The 26,306-nt window shown below is 36.9% G+C and overlaps 1 protein-coding gene across 1 annotated transcript in view; it reads left to right on the top strand.

Annotated features, from left to right (window-relative positions):
- HDAC9 (histone deacetylase 9) overlaps positions 1-26,306 on the top strand; it is a 451,751-nt gene that overhangs the window by 19,452 nt on the left and 405,993 nt on the right. The window contains 1 exon segment of the mRNA XM_050308389.1: positions 14,382-14,494. Within this exon segment, the coding sequence (XP_050164346.1) occupies positions 14,476-14,494 (19 nt within the window). The 5' untranslated portion in view covers positions 14,382-14,475.

Genomic DNA, 26,306 nt, shown 5'->3' with positions numbered 1-26,306 from the left:
CTCCATAACTTTACCAACCACTGAAGTGAGACTGACAGACCTGTAGTTTCCAGGGTCCTCCTTGTCTTTCTAGGAGTAGGCATGTAGAAGGTTAATTTTTATTTATATTTCAATTAGTTTTATTGCGCCAAATTGATATATTAATCAGAAAAATCTTTAGTCACAAATACGGGATATTGCTTTGTAGTCTTATTCAATCTTTAGCTAGACTAGAGATCCTTGAAAAGGAGGCTTATGCTGCATTTGCCTGGTGCTGTTTTTGAAGCCTGAAATGACCTGAGATTTGGCTCACTCAAAATTTGAGTGGGTTTTGAAAGGAGATGACGTCACTGCACTCATTTTTTGGGAAACCTCATCCGGTTTTACAGAGACTATTTTAGCCACAGGTTTATGGTTTGGGATTTTTATGTTTATGAGGAAAGTAGCTTCTTCCAGCTGTGGGACAGTGTAGTTTTTCCATAATTACTTGCTTCAAGCTCAAATTTTATATTGCCAGTAAAACACAGTTGAAGTTGAACAAAGAGCTTTCTCATTGTGAATGCCTGTGCCTTTATTTAAGTTGTCTGTCTTTATTAAATAAATAGTTGTAATTATTTAGTAATTAACTACGTTAGGCATTTTCTTCTGGGTAGGGATTATTTTTTTGTTGTTTTGCTTCCTTTTGAGTTCTGTGTTAGGTTTTACTTTGTATAGCTCTGTTTAGACAAATCTAACCATGAAGTTGTCCATGTGTCCTAAAGTCAAGAGGAATTTGATTACCATGCTATTAAAGTTTAAAAATAAAATAGAAAATATAGTAGTATCTTTATACTAAGTCAAAAGAACCCTGGATATACTGGAAAATATTTCAATGTGATATTTATTTACCAGTCTGTGGTATGGCATGTATAATATCCTCAAACATAATGATTCAGCTTCTGTTGAAACTTGCTTTTCAGTATGCTTTTCAGTATGTTTGGTGTTGTAATGAAACAAAAGGAGTTAGGTATCTGCAGTGAGGAATCTGCAGCAGGAAATCTGCAGATGTATGAGTGGTCATGGTCTGTGGACAGGTTGTTGGAACTCTGCCAGTAAAAATAATATAAAATCTTTTCCTGTTTGTGTATCTGCTACAAGAATTTGCCAGCAAATCCAAATGTAAGAGTATAATTTTAATTATATTCTTTTATGCTTCTTGCTTGTTGTGGGAAAAAATCTAGGACCGTTTTCATTAACTTTTACTATAGAAATATGGTTACCAAAGTGACTTATGCTTGAATAGCAGGTGACAGTTCATTTGGACATGTATGTGATTTTACACGGAAAAAAAAATGAAAATTATATTTTTCTCAGTTTAAAACCTGAGTTTTCCTAAAAGTGGACTGTTTAGTTCTGTAAATTCCTAAACCCCCTTTACTTTTTGATATAATCACATACAGTGTATCTGTGCCCTTCTTTTTTCTTTTTCCCCCTTACTACTGGAAGATCCGTCTTGCTCAAAGTTACATAGAAAAGTCGCTTGTCACATTGCTTCCCCCAGACATATGCTGGGAGCCCAGTTCTGTTCCACTTCCCCCTCCCCCCATGTATTGTGTCCCTTCCTGCCTCTGTGCCTTTGCTAAACCATCTGTGCTCTTTTCTTTGAGTCCCAAAGGCTTAAGAAATGTCCTATTTTGTTTGACGTTAGTTTTGTTTATGTTAATCTGACAGGTGATGGTTTGATTTAGAATTGCTTCTACAAACTGAAAATCTCTTTTTAAAGAATTTTTCAGTTTCAAATTCTATCAATCTCTTAAAGTTATGCAGCAGTAATTAAAAGCATTGCATTGTCTCATGTTTGTGATTAATGTATGATAGATTTGGATAAATCACAGAATGAGTGCTACATTACCTTCCTACTGAGGCAGGGACAAATACTCTTTTTTGTGTAAGGTAATAGCTTTTGCTATTTTTTTACCTATTTTAGAGGCAACAGCAGGAGGAATAGTCTCACTGAACCATAAAATGAATTTTGTGATCGTCTTTGAATGGTCGACATCTGCAAACCTGTTCATTCCTACAGAATAACAAAAAAAAAGAAAGAAAACCAAAATTTTATTTCACATCTGAGCACTCAAAGTTCATAACAAACTGAGAAGCACCGACTGAATTTAACATGGAATCATGGAATATATATGTCCCAAGTTGGAAGGGACCCTGTAACTAACCCGTATGACTAAGATCATCATCCAGATACTCCTTGACCTCTGCCATGATCACTTCCCTGGGGAGCCTGTCCCAGTGACTGACCACTCTCAGTGAAGAATCTTTTCCTAACGTCTGACAGAAGTTCCCCTAATGCATCTTCATTCCATTTCCTCGTGCTCTATCTTTTGGCCATGAGAGAGACCAGCATTTCCTCCTCCACTGCTCCCCTTGGGGAAACTGTAGGCTGTGAGAAGGACACCCCTCAGCCTTCTCTTCTCCAAGCTGAACAAATCTAGTGACCTCAGTTGCTCTTACAGGGCAAGACTTAGAAGGTCTAGCCCTCAAGGCCTTTCACCATCTTGGTCACCCTCCTCTGGACAAACTCTAATGGTTTGATGACTTTCTTATATTGAGGCACCTAAAACAGCAGAGAATACTCGAGGTGTAGTGCAGTGTAGAGCAAGACAATCATGTCTCTAGACCATCTGTTGATGCCTGATGCACCCCAGGACATGCTTGGTCCTATTAGCTTCTAGGGCACATTGTTGACTTGCTTTCAAGTTGCCATCAATGAGGGCCCCCAGATCTCACAAATGCAGCCTCTTCCATGGACATTCAGATTGCTGATTTTGAAAGAGCAGGAAGAAAAATAATCGAACTGTTAATGTATTTAAACAACATCTTTATATGTTTCATATGTTTATGATGGCAGGTGCAACGTTCTGCAGCGCTCCTTCTCAAGTGTTTGCCAAAACCATTAATTCCAACTGTTTTCATTCAGTCAGGGTTGCTTGTTTAATTGAGAGCAAGCACTGAGTCATCTTTTGCCCTGGCTTTGCTTGTTGTGCTTTTGTTTTTACCTGAATCAAGTGGGATTTTTTTAGTGTGTGCATAGGAGTGGTTTTGGGTTTTTTGTTCTGTTGTGTATGTATCTTCCTTTTTTTTGTCCCCCAAGTCTTCATGAAACTTGGTGGTTTTAGCTGTGATTTTTCTTGAGGTCTTGAAATCTGCAATTCAAAACTGAATTTGAGTGTTGAAAGAAGAAGCCTACACACTTGAAGAAATGCCTGTGCATGTGAAATCTTTCAGATTAGAGTACTTGCCACAGTTGTAACCCTAAGAAGAAGGGAAACTGAGTCATTTGGTAAGAAGTCCATTATTTTTGTATGTATGTAACTAGATGCAAAAGTGCATAGATACAGAATTAATTTTATGAAATCAGGAGCTTGTTGCTGGATAAAATTTTTAAACATTTTGTTTTGGGAACTGATAGCTGATATTTATGTCTGAGATTTAAAAAGGTGTAAGCACCTTGTAATTAAGTGTATGTACAAAAAGTAATTAACTGTATGTACAAAAAAAGTGCATTAAAAATAGTTGCAAGTATATGTCTATCCATAGTAACCATTTGGGGCAAAACCAGCTGATTGGTTTGATGTGTGTTGGGTGTTATTTTATTTGCTCAACCCTCAGACGCTGAGCAAGAGTGGACAAGAGCTCAGTCAATATGTGGGTTGTGTTGGGTTCCCCCCCTCCCCTCTCCTGCATAAGACTTACTTTTCCATAACCTTTATGAATGTCATTAGCTTTTCCTTTTATTGTGTCCTAGTGCTATTGCCAAATGACAATATGCATTTGCATCAGAGGTCAGCAAGTTTTGCTTTATGAGTTGAAGTCATCACCCAGGTGCATTAATAAGTGTCTCCCATTGTGGCTGGCAAGTTCCGGTAGGAAGGATATATTATAATACCAGTGCATAAATTATCAAAGACAGTGTTTATTTTCCCAGTGACATTGGTAAAATCACAGAAAACTAATCAAGATGAAAATAATTTTCAGACTTGTACATGTGATCCAGTATAACTGCCTGATACAGAAAGTCTGTTTTCTTGGATTCCGCTGCTGAAAATGCCAAAGTATTAATCAAACTTTCATATATCATTTAGTCTCTGCTGAATCATACCCTTAAAAAATGTCAGTTTAGAATTAAAACTTGTCTTATGAAAACAAGTAAAGCTCTCCAGTAAAGAAATCTATTGTCAAAGAACATTCAGTGTAAATGTTCTTCAAGCCATCAGCTTTAGTGAAAGGTATACTTTCTTGTAAGAAAACCTATACAAAATTTGTTGCTTATCAAACACTGCAAGTAACAGTTTCAATAATTAAACACCTCGTGGTAGTAGTTCTTTTGACATTGAAAAGCCAAAATTAAAGCCTAATGTAAGCTCAAGTAAAAAAAAGTTTGTCCAATCTTTGAGAAAATTCAATGACTCATATGTTCTCTGGCCAACTATATGCTTTTCCTGAGGAAAATTTGATTGAAACTTGTTTTCAATGAACAGAAAACTACTTTGCTGTTAAACAACAAAAGCTGAAGGATTCTTGATGGTAATAAAGACAAAAATCCTTTTACTTCTAAGCAGATAAACCCACTTTTCCATCATAATGAAAAATTTTGACTCATCTCAGTTACTTTTAATGCATAAAATAACATTGGACCACATCTCATGTAATGAATCACAACTAGGAAAAATTTCCACCTAGAACTTGCTTCTACTTCTTGCTAAGCTTGCCGACAACTTCTGTGTACCTACAGACCGTCTTCTGTGTTGATTCTCTCATTAGTATGTCTTAATCACTTTGTAAAAATCTTAAAGATATCAATCGCCACTCATGACTGTGCTTGGTGCCTGTACTAAGCTGTGCTGTCCCGTCCCCCTCTGCTTTGTTTCCTGGCAAATGTTCCAAGGTCCTTGCAGGAGGAATTCTTTAGGTGCTACATAAACACAAGACCATCGTGTTCTCACCTGGAGTCTCCGTGTTACATAATGGAAGTAGCTGGCTGCTTTCTGTAGGTGACTGCCATGATTCTTGGCTTGTGTTTTACCTATTTGTAGGTGCTTCTCCTTCTTTGTATTCTTGTGACTCTTGACCTGCAATGAAGTTGTCATTAGTTTGTATTTTGCATGTCTTACTCCTGTGTACTATTTATTTCTTTGGAAAATTTTCTGTCTGGTAGAAGTCAGTATTGCCAATGATCCAAATAGGCCTGTGGATTTCAAGTTCTCCTGCTTTATATTTTCTTCAAATACTCATTTCTCAGATTAATATTTTAAGGCCAATAAGAGATAAAATTCAGAAAGCGTTTTAATTTTTTTTCCTAAGAAAATATATCATAAATGGCTTAGATTTCCAAAAATCAGAAATATATGTAAGTATAGAAGAGTATCATAATTTAACTGTAAATGAGGTAACACTGCTACAGGTTTTTGAATATGCCTGTGTCACTGAAGGAATGCATCTGAGAGTGGGTACTATTTCTGTAGTGGAGAAGGTGGTACACAGGGAAAGGTCATGTTTGAGAGCTGTATTTTGTAGTCCACTTGAATGTACTAATACAAGTCCATTGAGGCATGGTGTAAGAGCTCTTCCGTATTTGACATTTCAGAAAAGTTTTGATAACTTTTAAAGCTCTGTTAAATAACACAGTATCAAATGTCTTACTAAATGGTTTGAATCCTGGATGGGACATCTAGGTCCTAATTTAATGGAAGTAGCAAAAGTGGTTCAGTAGAAACCAAGAACAGTTTTTTAGCCTCTGTGGAAGGGCTGGGGAGCAGCAAAATATTATGGTGATTCACCCTGAAGTTTGTCTGGATTCATCCAAACCAAGTGTCAAAGCAAAGCTTACAGAGACATATTGTGTTCTAAAAATATGACGTGTTTGCAAATCAGATTCTCTTGAATATGATTATCCATGCTAATATCTCTATATAAACATACAATCTAACATGAATTTGGATTTTCAAGGGTATTTAGCTGTGAGTTCACTCTAGCCTTTTTGAAGGTAGTGGTGATATTACCAAGTGTTTATATTTAGCTTTTTGATCACATCAAAGTGTTTAATCATTACATAATAAGAAGGTTTCAGTAAGGGAGAGTATGTCCTTTTGTCTTAAAACCAGAAAAACTTTATTACCATATATCTAAGTGAAACGAATGCAAACAGTTATACTGAAAGTAAATTTTTGGTGATTCCAAATTAAATTTTTTAATGTCTGAGGAGGTTTATACATGAAGCTGCTCTTTTAAAATTTTATTAAATTTTTTCCTTTTAACTTAAGCATCACATACCCTCATGTTTCCTTTAAGAGCTGAGAAGGAAAGCAAGACTGATTCCTTCAGAGGGCAGTTCAGATCCCAAGCCAAGCATCTGAGATTCCCTTTGGAGGCATTCTCTTCCAGATAAGTAGTTTCTTCTTGTGGAGTCTAAGACAGACAGACTTCCATACTGAGTTATTTCATGAGATGTGTTCTGTTACTCTAAGTAAGTACAATGTTGAAGAAATGCAAAAGTGTAAAGGAAGCTTTGATGTTCTGATACATTCTAGTTACAAAGTCTCACTTCTGTAAATATTCAGGTGCTGTGCATCGCAGATTAAATTTAAAACATAACAACTGGTTATACTGTCCATGACTTGAAAAGATAGAGTAAGAAAAGGAATAGGGGAAAATTGTGTCACTATCTAAAGTCCTTTATTGGTAGCTATGTGTTAGTTACCACACTGTGCAACCAGGTGCAACAGCATCTGAAATACAGTTCAGTTTAAGAGAAAAGAAGGGGGGGTCGCTGAGAGAAATTTGGTTTTCAACTGGTGAAAAGGCAGATATAAACCTCAGCCGAAATACTGTGGACTACAGATCGTACGCTCAAAGGATTTTAGAAGTGCTCTGTTTACTTCCTCTGAAAGAACAAATTTGTAGTTCTAGTGCTCTGTATTATGTTGGGTTACCTGAACCCATGGGAAAAGTTGTATTTTATGACATGAATGATGAAAATTTGCATGCTTAACTTTTTCTTCTTATGTAGAACTATTTATTAGGATGTGTTTTGAAGTGGTGTTTTTTATTCTATGTATATTCCAACATAGAATAAACAATCTACCTCATTCTCTCCTTCCCTCTTCTGTAACCTGTTGTTAATAATTTTCATGGGTTAAAATTAATCTCATGCGTTTTTAGAGAAGTGGATGTTCTTAGACACACAGCAGGCAGAGATGGGTAAGAGTATGCTCAGCAGGGTTATTTCTTTTCACATGACTTAAAAGCGGGGTTTTGTTTTGTTTCCTTTTTTGTTTTAATTATCCATGACTAAGTTATTAATGATGATTAAAAATAAATTACTGATTAATCAGGTCTGGCCTCCCTAAAATAAATTAATCGTAGTTTAGGTCAGTAGTGCAGAGCTCACAGTGCTTGTTTAAGGTTTTTTCCTTATGTTTAACTGGATTTCTTTGTCTCTGATGGTATTTTTTTTCCTGTTGCTAGACACCAAACTTCAGTTTAGAAGTAGTGAGCTACCCATATGCTACAAAGAAGCATTCTAATACTTGCATCCCTCTTTTCATCAGTTTTGTGAAGACTGAGAAGTTGATTATGTTTCCCCGATTCCAGCAGAACCTGTTGGCAGGACTCTGGGAATGCAGGAAGGAACACTTCTCTTCTGGAAGTGCTTGTGTATGTTTATTAATGTTACAGTCTCAGTTATATTTTACATTGCTTCAAGTGGCAGAAGTGGTAGAAATCAAATCTGTGCTTCAGTGACCTCTGTATTTTAGGATTCATTTTTCCCTAGAAGTTCTTTTTGTTTCCAAACTGTTTATAAGCAATACTGATTAAAATCTGGCATAATTAAAAAAAAAAATCAAAATACACCATAGGGAAGCCTGTCTCATATTTTCTATTTCTTCTGTGAAAGCATTGTATAAGGCAATCCCTCACCTAGTGTGGTCCTTGCTACTGGCTGGTTGTACTTGATGCAGGATGAATCTTGTAGTTCAGCTCTTACTTTGTCAGGGCACAGCTGGATGTGCATTCCTCTTGACCCAGCCAAAGGACTGGCATAAAGAAGGGAGACAGGATAACTTAAGCTGCAGCAGCATGGTGAAAAAGTTCCAAAACCTGATGAGGCTCAAAAATGTTTGGGTTTTTTTTTTTTTTTTAATTTATTTTATTTTAGCTATATTGTATTTCTGACAGGCTTCACAGGGAAATGGAGCAGAAGCTTAGCAGCACATTATTTATTCCTGTTGATTGAGGCCTTGGATTCTTTTTTGGTGGAAGACATCATCTCATTTTGCTTTTTAGAAATCTTGTTTTGCTTCGTCTCTGTAGTAGATGGTGAGTGTAGAAGAGGTTGTCAGAATGGCTGTACAGATCTGTTGCTTGCTTAATAGAGTTTCAGGAAGGGGGATTTCTCTTACTGGACAGAAGTCTGAACCTCTCAACAGCACGAACAGTGTGCTCACAGCATGTGTGAGGTATAACACTGCTGAATATTGCATGTGAATAATCGGAAAAGTATAAGGATTTAACCTCCTGTTCAAAAGAAATAGTTACATGTTAGTAGTATAGCTGAGGATTCTTTACAATTCTGTAAGAGGTACTTTTCTGTTATGCAAAATGTCAAAAATTACTTTGCTGGGGAAATATAAAGAGATCACAGTCTAGAACTTGCTGCTAGAGTGGTTATTAAATACTGAACCTCCAAAGGTATGTACTGCAAAATTGTTATGGACTTCAAAAAGTCTTTAAGTAGATACCTAATTAAGAATAAGATGCCTGAACACCTTGTGGTAAAATACTTAATCCCGCACTGAGCTCTGGATTCTGAAGGCTTTGCTATGGAACCATTAAATTCTCACTGAAAGCAGTTATATATCCCAGTATCTATTGGAAATGCTGCAAGTAAATCTGGGCTGTATTTGCATATAAAGGTCACTGCATAATAGCACATGCTGCATAATGTCCTGATTTTAGTTTAGCTTTTTTTATTTTACAGTTGTAAACCAATCAGAATAGCCATTTGCTCTTGGAACTGATGTCTTTAAGTCCTTTGTGTTAGAATTCACACCATTCTTTAACACCTTAACACCTTTCCCATATGCCAGCTCTCTTCCTAATCAAATTTAGAAGTTTCATACAAGGTTAGAAGGGTTGGATTTGGCACTCAGGGTTTGTCTTACATGGGTGCAAATCACTTTAGTAAAAGTTCTTTGAGATTTGTCTTCCAGTCTTTATGTTGTCATGCTTTTTTTATTTTCATTTTTTTGAAGAGCTATAGCTTGATCTTTTTTAAAATCTGATTTTCATTATATAGAGTGTGATTGCCTATTCAGTAATTTTTTTGGGGGTAAAATATCTTTCATTTAAAAGTGATATTCTTTTTTAACCATCATCTTTTTCATATTCTGTAGAAAACAATTACTGTTATTTTCTTTTTTTTTTTTTTTAACCTTTCAGATTTCTTTTAATTGAGCTTTTTGCTAAACTGCTCATTGGGAAACAGAATTTTTACCAATTCTGACAGCTGTTTTAGATACCTAGTTTTTTAACACACAAGCTGTTAGATGTGAGAAGTGATTACTTTTCCTTTTTAGTGACACTTCAGGCTAATGACCTCCAACATTTTGATTTCAATTCCAAACAACAATTTTGTTGATAAGTAACTTAAAGCTATTTTAAAACAATACATGCAGCAGAGAATTGACTTGATGTGTTATTAATTGTACTGACCTGTCATGTTCAGAATTTAATGAAGTGTATAATTCTATATCTGCAGAATCTTTCATAAGGATTTTCTAAACTCCTTTACAAATAGAGTTATTATGGAGTTGGGTAAAAAATTGTCCTCCAAAAGAAATATCTGGAAGATACCTCCAGGATGTAGTTTTGAAAACTATGGATTCATTTCAGAAGTTCTCATGAAAAATTCATCTTGAGAACAGGGGAAATAGAAGTAGGAATATATTTTTCATCTGAATTCTGTTAATTTGTATTCATTGCATCTTATTTCAGAAATTCAGTTCCCAAAAGAATTTTGAGGTATAGGCACAAGATAGAAAAAATATAGTCAGTGAATATAGTTTTGGGATGACACAGTGAGAGATGACAGTTTAAAGGAATAGTATTAACTTGAAATGCTCACTTGTGTTTGAAAATACTGTACCTACATATAGTCATGAGAAACAAGGTTTGTGGTGGCTGGTGGGCATGAAGAGCTACATTCCATCTTGCACTGTTCTTCTGTAGCAATTTCAAAGGTGCATCAGTCCTTGGAGAACAAGAACTGTTGAATTTCCTTTGAAGAAAAAGGGGAAGGTTCCTTGGTGAGCAAATGCAAGTCACTGATGTGTAGCACCACCTCCAGTGATATATCTGAAGATGGAAGTTAGTTTGCTGTATATTGCCTAATATTCTGAGTTGATAATGAATAAAGGATGAATTATTATTCAATTAAAATGTATTGCCTTAGGAAGTGCAGTTAGTCTATACTAAATACACTTGCTGTATCTTAGCATCTTCAGGGTTTGTCTGATTAGGAATTGTTTGATGTTTTTTGTGGATGGAGGTGGAGTACAAATGCACCACCCAATGAGCTTAGTACCTCACATGAATTTTAATGTTCAGTGGCCAGTGCTGTGCTTTTTTCCCTTTGGGTCAGGGCTAGCATTAAAAAATATGTGGCACTGCCATATATAGTATCTAATTTTGCAATATGACATTCCTTCAGTAAAAGGAAAGAAATTAAGTATGTCAGCTTATCAGTAGAAGTGTATTTGAATGCGAATACCAGTGTTGTGAATATAATTCTGTATATGGTGATGTGGAATTTTTCATGGTTCTTAATGTGAGCTTTGACAATATGAGCCTTATATCGTATTTGCAAGGAGTTGTTAAAATTGAACCTGAACAACAACATTCAGCTTAGTGAAAGCTTTGCATTTACAAGTAATATATGGAAATAGAGTATCAATGCTAACCTCCACTTATTAAATATAAGACTTCCAGTGCAGTTGATTTTACAAAATTCCTTAGCGGAAATCTTTTTATGGAGATCCCAGCAGAATGCTTTCTTATACAGGCATTCTTAGTAGGTTTAACAACAATGAATATTCAGTGCTGATGCTGTCTATGATGATCTTGAAAAGGAAAAATCTCGAAGTTCCACATTATGTAATCACAGAGTAACTCCAGACCCCTGGAGATACCTAGTCCACACCCTTCCTCAAGGCTGGGTCAACTACAGTGGGTTGCCCAAGATTGTGTACAATATGCAAGGATTGAAACTCAACAAACTCACTGGGCAGCCTGTTCCTGAGATTTTTGACCTCAATAACAGTGAAAAAGTGCCTTGTAATGTTTAAATGGAATTGCCCATATTTCAGTTTGTGCACATTGACTCTTTTTCTGTCACTAGGGATCACTGAGAAGAGTCTTGCTGTGTCTCCTTCACTTCTTTTTACATAGCTGCTCTGCAATGGAGCACCTTCTTTTTCCTCTGACCTTGGTGTTCCTTCTGTTTCTCACTTTTTTTTCTGCCACCCACCCCCTTCCCCCAACCTTGGTACATACATTCAGTAGATCCATTTTCTCTAGCCCATTGAAGTCCCTCTGAATGACAGCACAACCATCTGCTCTGTCAACCACTCCTTCCAGTTTTGAACTGTCTGTGGAATTGCTGAGATTATGCTCTGTACCATGAGGCAGGTCCTTAATGAAATCAATACAGGCACCAGTGCTGACCCCTGGGGCCTCCATTAAAATGACGGCCTCCAGCTGGACTTTGGCCTGCAGATCGAAACTCTTAAAAGCCTGGCAGTGCAACCAATTTTCAGCCACCCCTGAGGTCCACTTTCCTATCTCTGTTTCAGAATTTTTGGGGATGTTCTGGGGGACAGTGCGGAAAGCTTTGCTAAAGTCAAGATAAACAACATTCTCAGCTTGTCCATGTTCTAGCTACTTCATTGTAGAAGGCTGTCGTGTTGGCCAAGCATGATTTTCCTTCTTAAATATATGCTGCCTATTTCCCATCACCTTCCTGTACTTCACATGCTTGCAAATTGTTTCCAGGATTATTTTCTTCATCACCTTCCAAGAAACTGGGGTGATGTGGTCTGGCCTTTAGTTCTCTGTCTTCTCCTTCCTGTCCTTCTTGAAAACAAGAGTGATGTCTGCTTCTTATAGTCTGTTTGAACCTCCCATAGTCATGACCTTTCAAAGGTATTTTGAGAGTGGCCTTGGAGTGATACTGTTCAGGTCCCTCAGCACTCAGGTCACATAAAATTTTGTATATCCAGCTTGTTTAAATCTTCCCTAACCTAATTCTTCTTCAAGGGTAAGTGTTCCTTGCTCCAGAAGATCAGGGAAGAGCTATGAAGCATCTTCTTTCTACAGAGTTTCAGCAAAGCTGGTATCCATAACCCAGTACAGGATTGATGGGACCACTGTTTTGAGTGCGGAATTTCATATTTCCGCTGACAGGAGCATGCCAGTCATATCTACTGATCTCTCTCACGCACAGCCATCCAAATTACTTGCAATTACCCTTATTGGTTAAAAAAAGGTGAAGATTTGTTTGTGAGGAGAAAGCTTAGCTGTCTGAGAGTGCAGTCTGGTCCTACTAGGTTCAAATATCCATTGGGGTGGGGTGGGGCACATAAAATGAACTTACACATAATTATAGTTTTAGCTATCGTAATTGTAAGTGAATTTAGAATATTAGAATATTGTCACATTCTAATACCCACAGTTTTCCTAATGCCCAAAAATATTATGTTTATTTTAAACATATACTGAAAATTCACTCTTGTGAAGTCTATAGTGAAACATTAATATCCATTCTCTAGTTTGAGACATACTGCAGAGTCCAGTCTGGGGCTGGGTACTGAATGAATGGATGTTGGATTCACTGGAAAATGTTTCTTCACAATCTTTGTAGCTGCTAAGATAATAATGAGCTCTCTAAAATCAAATAGAATCTTAGAACTCCTCAATGCATGTTGGTTGTCCTTATATTGATGAATCTTGGAGCTGTACACCTGTCTCAGTCAAAGTAAGGATGTGGCCAAATACAGGTTTTGGATTAGGTTGACTGTAGAGTCTGTTCAGTTTAATAGCAGTTCCACCTGGTATTTGATAAATTTTGACACATCAGGTAAGCAAGGCATAGTAATTAGGATTTTCATGAAGTATGAATATTGATTTTACAGGTGCTGTCTGCTGGAGTGCTAGATGTGTCCAAGTATCATCCCCATTTGAGCAATGTATGTCCAGCTTGCTTTATGGGGCATAAAAGCAGAAGTTACTTGTCTAGATGTGTGGTTTTCCTTTCTTGAATGATAATGATGCTAAACTTAAGTGATTATACTTGGTGAAAATGTAATTTACTATCTGGAATTTGGCTGAGCTCAGCTTGAAACTAAATGTGCAGTTGGTGCCTTAAAAAAAGTGACAAAAACTGCTAAAATATTCAGCACTAAGAATATCTTTGACTACTTAGATGCTTTAGGAACAGTGGCTGAATAGGATAGTCACAGTCGTAATGCACTACAACCTTCTTTCTCTCTCATGATTCTGTTTATATCATGCTTGAATGAAAATATATTTTAGTTCCCTGAAAACCTCTTCTCTGCAGCTTTTAACTTTCAGCAGATGGGAGTATTAGAGGAACATTTTTGCCTCTGCTTTTGCATTGAACTGAGAAAGTCACAGGACTGCGAAAGGATTCAGCCAAATTGCAGAACCTTTTTTGCCCTACTCTCGAGCAGCCCACACTATTAGCAACTATCTTTGTGGTGTCAGAGATTTCATTAGCTAGTCGTGGGAGATCCATTCAACTATGCTAATTATTTCAACAAGTTCTATTCATGAGCTGTTTAAACATGGGAGCTTAGGGAAGTAGTAGCTATTCCAGAAAGGCTTTTGAATGCAGATCTATTTCTGCACATTCATGTTTCGATAGTGACTGCAGACATCTACAGTAAGAGTAAAACTATGAATTAAACCATAAGGATATAATCCAGATATTTCTTCCTCAAGTTTTCTATTTTGTGTGGTGCCCTGATCATAGAGGAAAGGGAAAGGACCAGTTCATCCTTTACTTTCTGGTATTCTTATGTCACTACTGATGGGCTGCAATGCAAATTTCTATTTGAATCTGGACTCCTCTGAAGCTTGAGGATTTCTAAATGTTATTCTTGTTTTTAGTGTTCATCAGCTCTTGGATTTGCAGCAAAATGTACATGATAGAATGAACCTTCAGGGTGAGAGCTTTTAAATATAGTTCTGTTTAAATGTGTTTGACATAATTATAATATATTAAAAATATTATGTTGTCAATGTATAGTTAAAGGTGTTTTTTCTTCTTTACTTAGATTTACCTCGCTTCTGGAAAAATCTCAAAAATCTGAACGACTTTTGCCACAGTTTACTTTACACTGTCTACAAGATACCATTCCATTAAGAACAATGAGCTCCACAACACCAGGTCAGTTTGTTTGTATTTATACCTTACTCCTGCAGAACGTGGTGCTGTATTAGAAAGTATATAATTCTTTGTGTCAATGAAATGAATTAGGCAAGTGACTGATACGTCAACTGCACTTTGTATGATATGATATGATATGATATGATAAAACAGGACAATGGCTATACAGGCACAAAAGGCTATTTTGGGGATAACTTATCACGGTTGAATTGTAAAGCCGGTATTATCCTAAAGTGCATTTAAAACATTTTTGTAGTTTTTATTAATAAACTGATTAGTCATGATTGGATGTGAATAGGCATTTTATAACATTTTAGTTACTAATATTTGCAAGTAGTCATTATTTTCTGCCTTTGCACAATTGCTTCTTTAAAAAAAAAGGACTGCGAATGGTATTCTGTTATTTTTCTTTTTTACTCCAAAGTCATATTTGCCCATAATGGGCATTCTCTGCAGAGTTTATCCTTTAAATATATGTAATTAACAATGATCTCTTAACCTGCTTCATCCAATGCCTACAAAATGAACTTACTGCAGGTTCACCTGATAAAAAGGGAACTGTCAGTAGCTGTACACAGTGTTTAAACTTCCAAGATGCATATGGAACATGCCTTGATTTCAGTTCTTTTGGGGAGAGAGAGTCCCCAATTCAAATCTGTGCAACATCCCATATGGTTCACACTTTGTTCACCCACACTTGAAGTGCCTATTTCTAGTACTGTTGGTAAAATAACCCTTTACAGGTGGCTTATTTTAAGCCTGCTTCGGTTTTGTGCAAACAGCCTATAAATGCATCAGGGAAAACACTGCAATACTTTGTAAGCTGTATTTATATGTAGATGCCCTATCTCATAGCAATTTGTTTTAGTGAGGATCTTTGGAGAATTGTTGATTGTAGTATTGAAAACTGGCAATAACTGCTTTTACATGAAATAGAGTCAAGTGTAGCTGGATTTCAGGCTTGGCCTCTTTTTCTTACAGTGCAATTTGGTGCATTCGGTGAATTATCCATACAAAACATGACAGGGCTTCAGCAGACAATCATGCCTTTATCTCTATTGCAGTGGTGCCTAATATGAAATAATCCTGTACTTTCCTAACATGCAGTTCAAATGCCAAGACACTCCAGTTGATTGGGTATCTTTCTAACGTTTCTTCTCTTCTGTTAGATGTAGTCTGTGGAAATAGCCCAAAATGAAATTGGCTCTTACCAAATGAAAATAAATTTTCCGGTGCTCTTATTACTATGAAGAGAGAAGACAGCAAACATGAACGCATATTTGCTATCTGTTTCTGCAGACTACATCTAATGCAAGAGAGGAGAAATATTCAATACGATCAGATTACTTGTAAAGGCATTTAGACACTTCAGAAACATGGCTTTTAGTAGGAGTTAGGTGCCTAAGTAGTTTTAAATCTAGTCCTTAGTGTCCTCTATTGTTAGAGTTTACCTCTGAAAACCACGAGTTGCTTCAGCAACCGTTTCAAAACACCTCTGTAGCATGTGCAGAAATGCAGTATTCCAGTGCCAGCCATGGGATTCTTATTTTTCTTTCCCTCAGTGAAAGGGAAATGAGGCAGAATTTATTTGGACTTAAGTCCTGCATCCTGCTTAATGTAAATGCTGTGGACTAAACAAGATTGACTGTCTCCCAGTTGAGGGAGTCTGAGATGTGTTTTGTGAAATGTTCTATCACCTTTTGGCAGTCATTCAAATTTCTGGTTCCAGTGTGGTCACTGTAATAGACTGATAGGGAACACAGTGGTAGGAGAGGCCTCCTGTGTCTGTGAGCTGTTAACACTTGATCGGAATTTTTTAGGAGATAGAAGTTGTAAAGTTTTCTTACTGCATCTGTAGTAACTGAGTTCCCCTTTTCCAGTCCTATTCAAACATATGCATTTTTTCCTACGTGGCTAATTGTCTTTGTCCCATTGCAATTTTTATTGCTTCTTTTTCTTTCTCCTGTAGTTTGCTTTTTATGAAGGTTAACCTTATGAGATGAAGAGATGGAAGGACTGTCCTTTCCAACTCAAGCTATATTGTGACTCTGTGATTCCTACGATTCAGCTTATTACTTAGGTTTAAAATATATATCAGGATGTACATGTTTCACTTGTAAGACACTCCAGTAGTTGAGGAAGTATCCCTAGTATTCCAAAAGAAAAATTAATGGATTGGCAATGACATGAGCAGCTTGTTCCTGTGGTGGTGAGCCTGTGGAAGGCAGTTCTTGCATTAATGGCACATAGTTTAAATGGCACAAGCCTAATTGAGATGCTTCTAGTACTGTCTGAGTTGAGGGTTTTGTGCTTTTTCTTTTTCAGTCCTGAGAATCTTGAGCTTCTTCAAGGAATAGGTTGCTATGTTCAGTTACAGCCAGTGGTTAGGGCAGTTTAAAATAATTTCTAAGCAGCAAACTTTAAGGACATACAGTATACAAACAGTATTTAAACCCACTCTTTTTCTGTTGTGTAAAACCAGGAATGCTACCTCATTTGAATACCAATCTATGTGTCTTGTACCTAAGAAGTGAACATTTTCATTTTAATGTATTATATTAAATTAAAATATGTATTGTAAATGTTGACATTTTGGGTCATGATTGTAAGGTACAACAGAATTGTACATTTTTTTCCATTTATCTATCCCACATATCAATATAGCTTGTGTATGTACATTCATACATGCTGTTTACACGGAAGAGAAGTATACTCTCGAGAAAAAAAAATAAGAAAAAGCAAGAAGCAAACTTGTAAAGCAATGTTACTCTGTAGATGAATGGTATAGGCCTGTCTACTTCATGGCTGGTTTGTTCTGTCGATGAAAAATTCTGAAATGTTGTAGAAGGTTCAAAGATTAGAATGTGATGTGCTAAGTGAAGAAAAATACATATTCTTTAGAATTGCTTTCCCTTCATACCTGAATTGTTGGAAAGCCCATTGAAAGACCTGATGTGGAAGAAGCAAAAGATTATGCATGTTTTATTCAAACACTGTTTGAGGAACCTCTTCGGATAGATTTTCTTCACAGCACCAATGCACATATTTCCTTACATTGTATGATCCAATTAAGGGGTCTCCAGCCTAGCAACATCTACTTTCAACAACACTGTAACCTCTTAGATCGATCCCAGCTCTCTGAACCTTCAGGGACCAGGTTCTTGCTAATCTGTAGAGCTATAAAGTAAATGCTGAATCCCAACAGGGAAAGGTGCTGATGTTTGCTTTGTTTGTTATAAATTGTAAGATCATTAAGGAAATGTTTACGTTCTGTTGCCTTTGCAAGTTCTGAACTGATTGCTGTGCATGGAAAGCATTGGACAGAAAAAGAAAATATTTATTTCACAGAATCATAGAATTGTTAGGGTTAGAAGGGGCTTCTGGAGATCATGTTGTCCAAGCCCCCTGCCAAGTCAGGGTCACCTAGAGCAGGTGACACAGGAACGTATCCAGGTGGGTTTTTAACGTCTCCAGAGAGGGAGACTCGGTGACATCCCTGGGCAGCCTGTTCCATTGCACTGCCACCCTCAATGTAAAGAAATTCCTTCTTGATTTTTAGTTCATGGCCATTGCTCCTCATCCTGTCACTGGGCACCACTGAGAAGAGTCTGGCACCATCCTCTTGGCAGTCTCCTGTGAGATATTTGTATGCATTAGTGAGTTCCCACCTAAACAGGCCCAGCTCCCTCAGTCTCTTCTCATAAGAGTGATGCTCTAGTCTCTTAGTCATCTTTGTGGCCTCTGCTGGACCCTCTCCAGTGGCTCCTTACCTTTCCTTTACTGGGGAGCCCAGAACTGGACATAGTACTCCAGATGTGGCCTCACTAGGGCCAAGTAGAGAGGGAGGATCACCTCCTTCCACCTTGCCACACTCTACCACACTCTACGTACTCCAGGATATCATTGGCCCCCCTGGCTGCAAGGGCATGTTGCCAGCTCATAGTCAACTTGTCAACCACCAAGACTCTCAGGTCCTTCTCTGAAGAACTGCTTTTATAAGGAATAGTTAACTTACAGTTTTGAGAGACTTTTTTTTTTTTTTTTTTAAATACTGAATTTTACCCAGTGGTGAATTAATATACTCAGAGGTGTATTTTGCAGTTGTCCATCTCTAACTGTCCAGTACTTTGAAATATATCTTCTGTTAATGTGGTGGTGTAGTTAGAGATTGTTTCTTTTGTGTGCGTACCAGCTCTGTTTCCAAGGATTTCAACCCTTGCAAAGGGCGCTACTCATATGAACAGGAGACTGCTTCATTTAAATCACGTGTTGGTTTAATACAGTATTAATTACTCAGATTTTTTCAAAGAAAAATGGCATCTATGGGGAAGGGTGAATTATAAATATTTCATAGGTTTTCTTTTTGTAACCTGAGAAGCAGAATAACTCCAGAGAGATCTCATTTCTTCTCCCCTTTGCCTCTCCCATCACCCAGATCTTTCAGATTTTGTGCTTCACTTTTCACCTTGAAATTAAAAGTGATATTGGAATAGTTAAATGAAATGAATTCTACTAAAAAACAAAACACCAAAACTCCTGGAATTGTTCATGGAATTACTTTTCACTGTCCTTGGTTTTCAAGGCGTATCAACCTGTGCCTGCTGCTGAACAGAACAAGTTCAAAATGTGTCTAGTTTACTTACATACATCTAGATAAAATCAGCTATTTTATCTATTGGTAATTACTGAATTAAAATACAAATCTGATAAATAATGTTTTAGAAATCCCCATTCAAACTTCCCTCTGCTCTTCAACATTACTTATTTTTTCAGGCCTTTAGTACCCTCTAAGAGCTGCCTGTTGCTGTAGTCAACAGAAAGTGGTATTTCTTAATAAACTGAGTGGAAAGAGAAAGGAGTTGTGTGCTAAATTCTGCAAGTTCCTACTTTTGGATCACTTTTCTGTCATCTTGATTCTGAATTCCATTGATAGGCATTTGCTTGTTCCTTATGAGAAATAGCTTATTTTTCCTCACTGCGAAGTTGACTCCCCCTATTTCTTTGTTCTGCTCTGCTCTGCACTTTTACAAATAATTTTCCTCATACTAGTAAAGGCTAAGTATCGAAAATGTTCCAAAATGCTATTTTCACTACTGTTTTAAAACTAAAATGCAGTGAAAAGTTATGTTGCAGTTCAGTAACTGTCTCTCCACCAGCATTAGATTCTGTGAACAGATAAATATTTTGATGAATACTTATATATGTTACTTTAAAATGTATTTTTTTCAGTTTTTTGGTTAAAAGATTTAAGAGAACTTCCAGTCTAAAAGAAAAAAAGTAATAAATGAAATACCTGAATAGGCTAAAACCTATTCTTCATACATATGTCTGTTTTGACAGGTGTATTAGTTCCATAAAAGCTGAGTGCATGGATCTTTTTTGGATCTCTAACTGAAGGAATCATATACATTTGTTCCTTGTGATGACTTTGTGATGGCTTTTCCATGATTAAAAAAGAATGCATCACAGGCTGAATTAGGTATATATTTGGTGAATTCACTGAGTATGGCCCAATAACTTTCAGGATTAATAGTTATGTTATCTATGTCTATTTGTCTATGTATGACAGAGTACTGAAGCTCCTTAAGATATCAAAAGCGAAAAAATAAAATCTAAAAGATCAGCCATAATGAAGTATATAAAAGAAGGATTCTTCCCCACAGCACTTCCTTCTTTTTTCAACTATCAATGCAAAGCATGACTCAGATGTTCAGCTCAGATTTTGACCTCTTGAATCTCCTTACAGAACTCCAAAATAGCTTCAGTCTGACATAAATCTTAGTTTTGCCCTTATGAAATGTAAGTCATTGCTGTACAGACTCTGTCTGTATTTTTCTCATAATAATTTAAGCCTGACATCCTTACCTAGGTATTTCTAGATAAAATCCCAACAATTGGCTAGCTTGAGTGAAAAATTTGGATTCCAAATGTGTTCTACCACTGGGGATTTAATATACAAGACTACCAAATAATGAATAAAATGCTCTGTGCATGCATTAGATAAGAAAGCATCATCTTGTTCACTTGCTAGTAATTAAAATCTGTAAATACATCGAGCTACTTACTATGGGGATTTTTTCCTCTTAGAAGTAATTTACACCATTTACAATTAAAACTGATAATCAAAGCATTAAAGTGTCATGGTCCTGCTCTTATTTGTGTACTTACACTTGCACATGTTCATGAAAGTCTATTATTTTGTGCTAACTCCTCAGGTTTTAAGCAAATAAATAATGACAACACCTAGACAGTGTGCTGTGGGATTAGTTACTACTTTCTGCAGATTCAGGTTAACTGAAGAAAACAGATCTGCAGAGTATTTTTAGTATAAATTTGCAGTGTTTTATGGTGATAAAAACTTTAACCTATGCATACATAAAAAATTCCTATCTGTTCAAACAGACACTGTGCTTGAAGATTAGAACTGTCTTGTTTGTTTTTTTTTTTTTTTTTTTTCAGGAATCAGATGTTAATATTGGCTGCCGAATGGTTTTGTCTGAGAATTTGTCTTTAAAAATAACTGTTGTATTGGCCTGTGTAGTCAAAGCACAGGTCTGACTTTTTGACCACTAGCACTTCAACAGCTAAATTATCTTTCTGGGAATAAATCTTGAAAGGTTTATAAAGCTTATAAAGATTCTTCAGAATGGCTTTTTTAAATTAGAGGTGAAAACTTTTTCTCATTTTAAGTACATAATTTATCCTCAGTGTTCACTTGGAACATGCACCTCTTGCATCAAATGTATTTCCATTGACAGAACACAGTATTTCACTGTCATTTTAGGGTTATCATAATTTTTGCTATGATTAGTTTATTAAACCAAGATGGCACAGTTACACTTTCACTGGAGTCTAGTGAATTTTAAATAGGTAAATGTACATGTTACTTCGAGTGACCTTAGGAAAGGCAAATCAGAGGATTGCATTCTCTCCATAGAGTGAATATTTGCTGTTTTATAACAGTGTTGATAATTAGCCATTGTATAATGGTGGGGAGACTAAGTTCTCACCTGACTCATCCTTTCAAACTATAAATCCCAACAGCATCTAGAAGTTGCTTTGATTGTCACTAAGTGTGTGACAAATTTTTCATGTGTTTTTACACATGAATAGAAGTCTGCCATCACTCTAAGTGAGTTTGGAAAGCGTCCAAACTTAGAAGTTTGTATTCCAGTCTCACAGGAAATATTTAACCAACTCTGCTTTTATTATTTTACTGTCTGTAATCCTGAAGTCATTGTACTTGCTGGAAGCTTACACAATGGAAGCATCCTGCATTGCCTTATGAAAGCTTGGCTTTACTTGAAGCAAACTCCTAAGCTTAACCTGTAAAGCCTTCCTTAAGGATAGGAAATTGCTCTGGGAACAAAAATATTTTATAATTTCAAATCAAGTTGGAATCTGAAGGAGCTCAATTAAAGAAATGTCCCCCCCATATGATTTCAGCACTTGACATGTGTCCTCCTGTGTGCCATTTCCATATGGTCCAGGTCCTGAGGGAGAAGAGGGCCACATTTGGGGTATTGTGTTTTTGAAAAGACCAAATTAATGTAGCTCAGAGTCTATAATGTAATTTTTTTTCTCTCCAGATGCTTCACTGCTATATTCTGCTCGACAAATCAGTTGCTTTCCTAATTCTTGTCTCTGTCAATCCTCACATATCAATTTAGAGAATTGCTGTTGCAGTGTCCAGATAACAACAACAAAAGTCCTTTTACAGTGCCCTTATTAGCAGGGTTCTTTATATGTGACAATACAAGTAGTGTCAAAGATGCTCATGGTTCCCTGCGTTGTTGCAAACACACTTTACCTCCTGAGTGATTTTACTCATCAGATGGCTGTGTCACTTGAATCACTTACCAAATGATGTGCTGTCAAGACTCACTGCTGAGTGTTCATCTTAGTGGTGGGAGAAGACAGGACAAAGTCACCTCTAGGGTAGGAGAGCGGGGGGAGATTGTGAGCCAGGGAACTGCACAGTTCCTCCACAAGGGGAGGTTAGATTTTGAGAAATGACTTTTTCATTGGCAGTGCCAGAATAAGCAGCTCTAGTGACTGCCTGCCCATTGTTCTCACTCTTCTAGTTGAATGCTCAGTTGTGCTAGGTATGCTTATTTGTGTGGCCACAGAAAGAAACAGATTCAGGAACTGATCCAGGATCAGCTATTCCCAAGAAAAAAAGAGTTGTTTTTAGCCTGGATTGGTTTCTCGTTGTGGTTTACTACATAGCCACACAATCAATGGTCTTGGCAAGGTAAGGAAGGAAGAGGGAAGAGAAAAAGTATGTTTAACTCATTCTACATTGAAAAGAAAGGATCACGAGTGATCTTTGAACAGGAGAAGCATGGTCATCCAAAACTGTCTAATGGGATGCCTAGAGCTAGGTCAAGCTGGAGAGAAATACAGAGGACTTGTTCACCCATCTTCACTTTACTGGTTGTTTATGGATTTTAAGAGTTCACAGGTCTGTCTATGCAGAATTTGGAGGCTCAGTGACCATTATTGTTTTCCAGCTGTATAGCTGAAAGAAATGACCAACCAGGTCACATCATCTGTTGTACAGCATACCACTTTTAAAGTGATAGATCAGCATCTGCCCGCCGGGCATTCTTTCACATCCATTAAGATGTATGCAACACAAAGCAGTTAGGAGTATGTGAAATATGGTTTGTTGAAAGATTACAGAGTTAATATTTTCCTATATGAATTTATAAGACCTACATTTTTTGTAAGGCTATGTTTCTAAAATATTACATTATACAGAAAGTTAGATAAAACACCATGAATAAAACCTTTATTTTAGTTTCTTAATTTAGTAGATTTGCTACATAAATGTTGATCACATTGAATACCCTAAAAAAGGCATGTTTGCCAACTTTTAACATTTTCCCACCCACACACCACCTCCTAAATTTGTCTCTGACAGCCCAGATGTGTTTCTGCAGAATAAGTGTTTCTGCAGTGATAATTATAACACTTATAACAGGTAATTTGCAGATTCGGTAACTCACACAAAGCAGGACTATTTCATTGCACCCTAATTTGGAAGCTGGTGGCAATTTCAAAACTTCATTACAAAGTCTAAAATGTTAGAGTGTATGGAATATCTTAGTCTAGAAATTAAGTACTGCTTTGTAGCATTTAGCAAATGAATGTCTAAAGGGAGCTCAAGGTATGATTTAAATTGGGGGTGGATGGGTAATACTTTACTTCAGGTGATGATGTGTACGTTGTGGGTAGATCCAAATTCTGGTTATATCTGGTGAACCAAGCTCATGGTTTGAACCTGCCTTTGGACTTTTTTTTTTAAATTGTCATCTCTTAGAAGACTAGACAACTTTCAGTTTTAAATGCTAACACCACAGTGAGTTCCACAGTCCTCCTTGATGACCTATTTCCTTGTGTGATTTTACTTAAAAACACAAGGTTTCTACTCTTTCTGTTTATATTTCTACTAGTTACATCTGTTTAGCATTGCAGTTTAGATATGCAAGGTTTGTAAACTCAGAATTTCTTTTGAAAGTTTAATGAGGTCTAACACAAAATATCTTGTTTTGGACTGCTACTCTGCAGGAGAGGATTGTCATGTAATACCTAGATAATGCTTTCCTTCCTGCCTTCCTTGCCTTCCTTCCCTTCCTGGCCTTCCTTCCTTCTTTCCCTCCTTCCTCCCTCTCTCCCTTCCATTTTTATGTTTTCTTAGTTATGACAAAGCTGGGCAGCTGTCAGGGGTCCTGGGGTAAAGCCCAGTTTTGGTGTGGACTGTAGTTCTAGGGGTTGTGATGCAGGTTGTTGATGTTGTCAACCTCAATGTCTGTCTCAGAGTGGAATCTCCTTCAGGTACTGGTCTCTGGAAATTCTGGCAGAAAGGAAGGCAATCTGAGAGGGTTGGACAAAACTGCCATTCATTTTACATGGGATATTTTGAGTTTAAAATTTCTGGTTCGGCATTTTGGCAGTTTCTGCCAAAACAAAGCAGTGAACTCTTTTAAAATTTCTGAATTCCTACCCAAAGTTCCCTTTATTACCAATAGTAATTAATGGTTGTTTGATCTGAAGACATGAGAACTAATGACCTCTGCCATTCTATTTCCCACCCTCAGTTGTTCAGTGTTCTTCTCTTAGGATAGCATTTGTTAGTGCTGCTTTCCAGTATTCTCTGTACTAGATTGTAAAAATCTGTTCCTTTAACCTTTTTTCATAGATCATAACTTTAAATCTCTTCTTGTTTTCAGTTTTCTCTTACATTCTTAACGTACCACCTGGAAGGGACAGGAAAATTTCTGTTACATCAAAGTAAAATTATGCAAGTCCTTATTGCTTAATAATCTCTGAATTCTTAATATCCCTGAATTTGCAGCCACTCTCAATTGTCTGGATTATGGATTAATAACAGTTTGCACCCCTCAGTGCTTGACTGCAGGACATTGCTATGGCGTGAGTGACGTAGATGACAACTCATCACACGTGGCTTCCTCTGTGTACCGCTCTTTAAGGCTGCATCTGTGCTGTGCAGAAAAGAGTTTACAAAGGTTTTTCAAAATTGAATGTTTGTGTTGTTAATTTATATGAGTTTCATGTTGTCTGTATTCTTGATTTCCTGCATTGGGAAGTGAAAAATTATCTGACCCGAGTGGGAAGTTCTCAATGCATTACAGATCTGGGGCATGGTAGAGGATAAAAAGGTTTTCTGTAAGTATGGAGACAAGGAGATGTTGTGTATGTTCTGTATTGTGTGACTCATATCACTTGTATTAAAAAACCATCTACGCTGTATTTTAAAACAGTATTATTTTGAGGCAGTATCCTGCAATAAAGGCCAGTGCACAATACACAAACTTTAAGCTGCATGAAGAAAGCAGACATCAGATATCTTTCACAGCTCCCCCTAAGGTGCTTGCAGCTGTTTCTCTAGCCTTGAAGTATATCTTTAGTGACTTAAAGTGAATATAGCTCATTTAGATATCCCCAACTCGTCTTTCAGTAGTTGCTGTGGGTGCAGAAAGCTCTTTTATAATGCTCAAAAGCTGCTTCAGATGCTGATGAATGTCTTTTTTTCTCTATTGAAACATTCAGCAGTTGCCCTAGACAATTTTTTTTGTTGACAAATTCACGAGTACATGTAGTGTAAGTCAAGAAAATCCTGAAATAGCCACTGAGTACTTTGTATTTTCTCTTCAGCTATTTTGTGAAGAGTAGAAAAAGAAAGAGGAACTCAAAACACAGTGTTGCTATATTAAATACTGCATCACCTTTCCCATCTGCTATTTCTGTGACTTCATCACCATTTTAGCTTTTCAAACTGGTATATTAGGACATTCCTTTTGTACCATGTTACTGGATACACTTGAGGGGTCTACTTGCCCTCCCTCACATAACATGCAAGAAAGCTTGTTCCTGGGAGTACTTCTTAAGCCATTACCATCCAAGGAATCTGTGATAGATGACAAATGATGTTTTGACTTTGGTTAGCTGATTAGGAGTGCCTATAGGCTTGTGGAGACACCATTGATTTCTCAGGAAGGGAGACACAGCTGCAGTGGCTGTCTTTGGGGTGCAGATCTGTGTACACTGGAATTTAATAGTGTAGTCCTTTCAGTAGAAAACTCACCAGCCAGTCAACTGAATAATGAAACAAATTCAGCATTTGCATGCAGAAGAGGATTAAGAAGAAAGACAGTTACACAGTGACTTGAAGCAACATAAAGAAGCGAAAATGAGATAGAGTGGAGCTGTGGAGGGGGAAAACAGTAGACCTGGCTTAAAAGAATAAGGAACAAGGGCATAAGAAAAAAGGCATGTAGAGAAGATA

This window comes from Myiozetetes cayanensis, unplaced genomic scaffold, assembly GCF_022539395.1.
Source record: "Myiozetetes cayanensis isolate MyiCay16 unplaced genomic scaffold, myiCay2020 scf1, whole genome shotgun sequence".
Classification (NCBI taxonomy): domain Eukaryota; kingdom Metazoa; phylum Chordata; class Aves; order Passeriformes; family Tyrannidae; genus Myiozetetes; species Myiozetetes cayanensis.
This window is presented reverse-complemented; position numbering and strand designations above follow the sequence as displayed.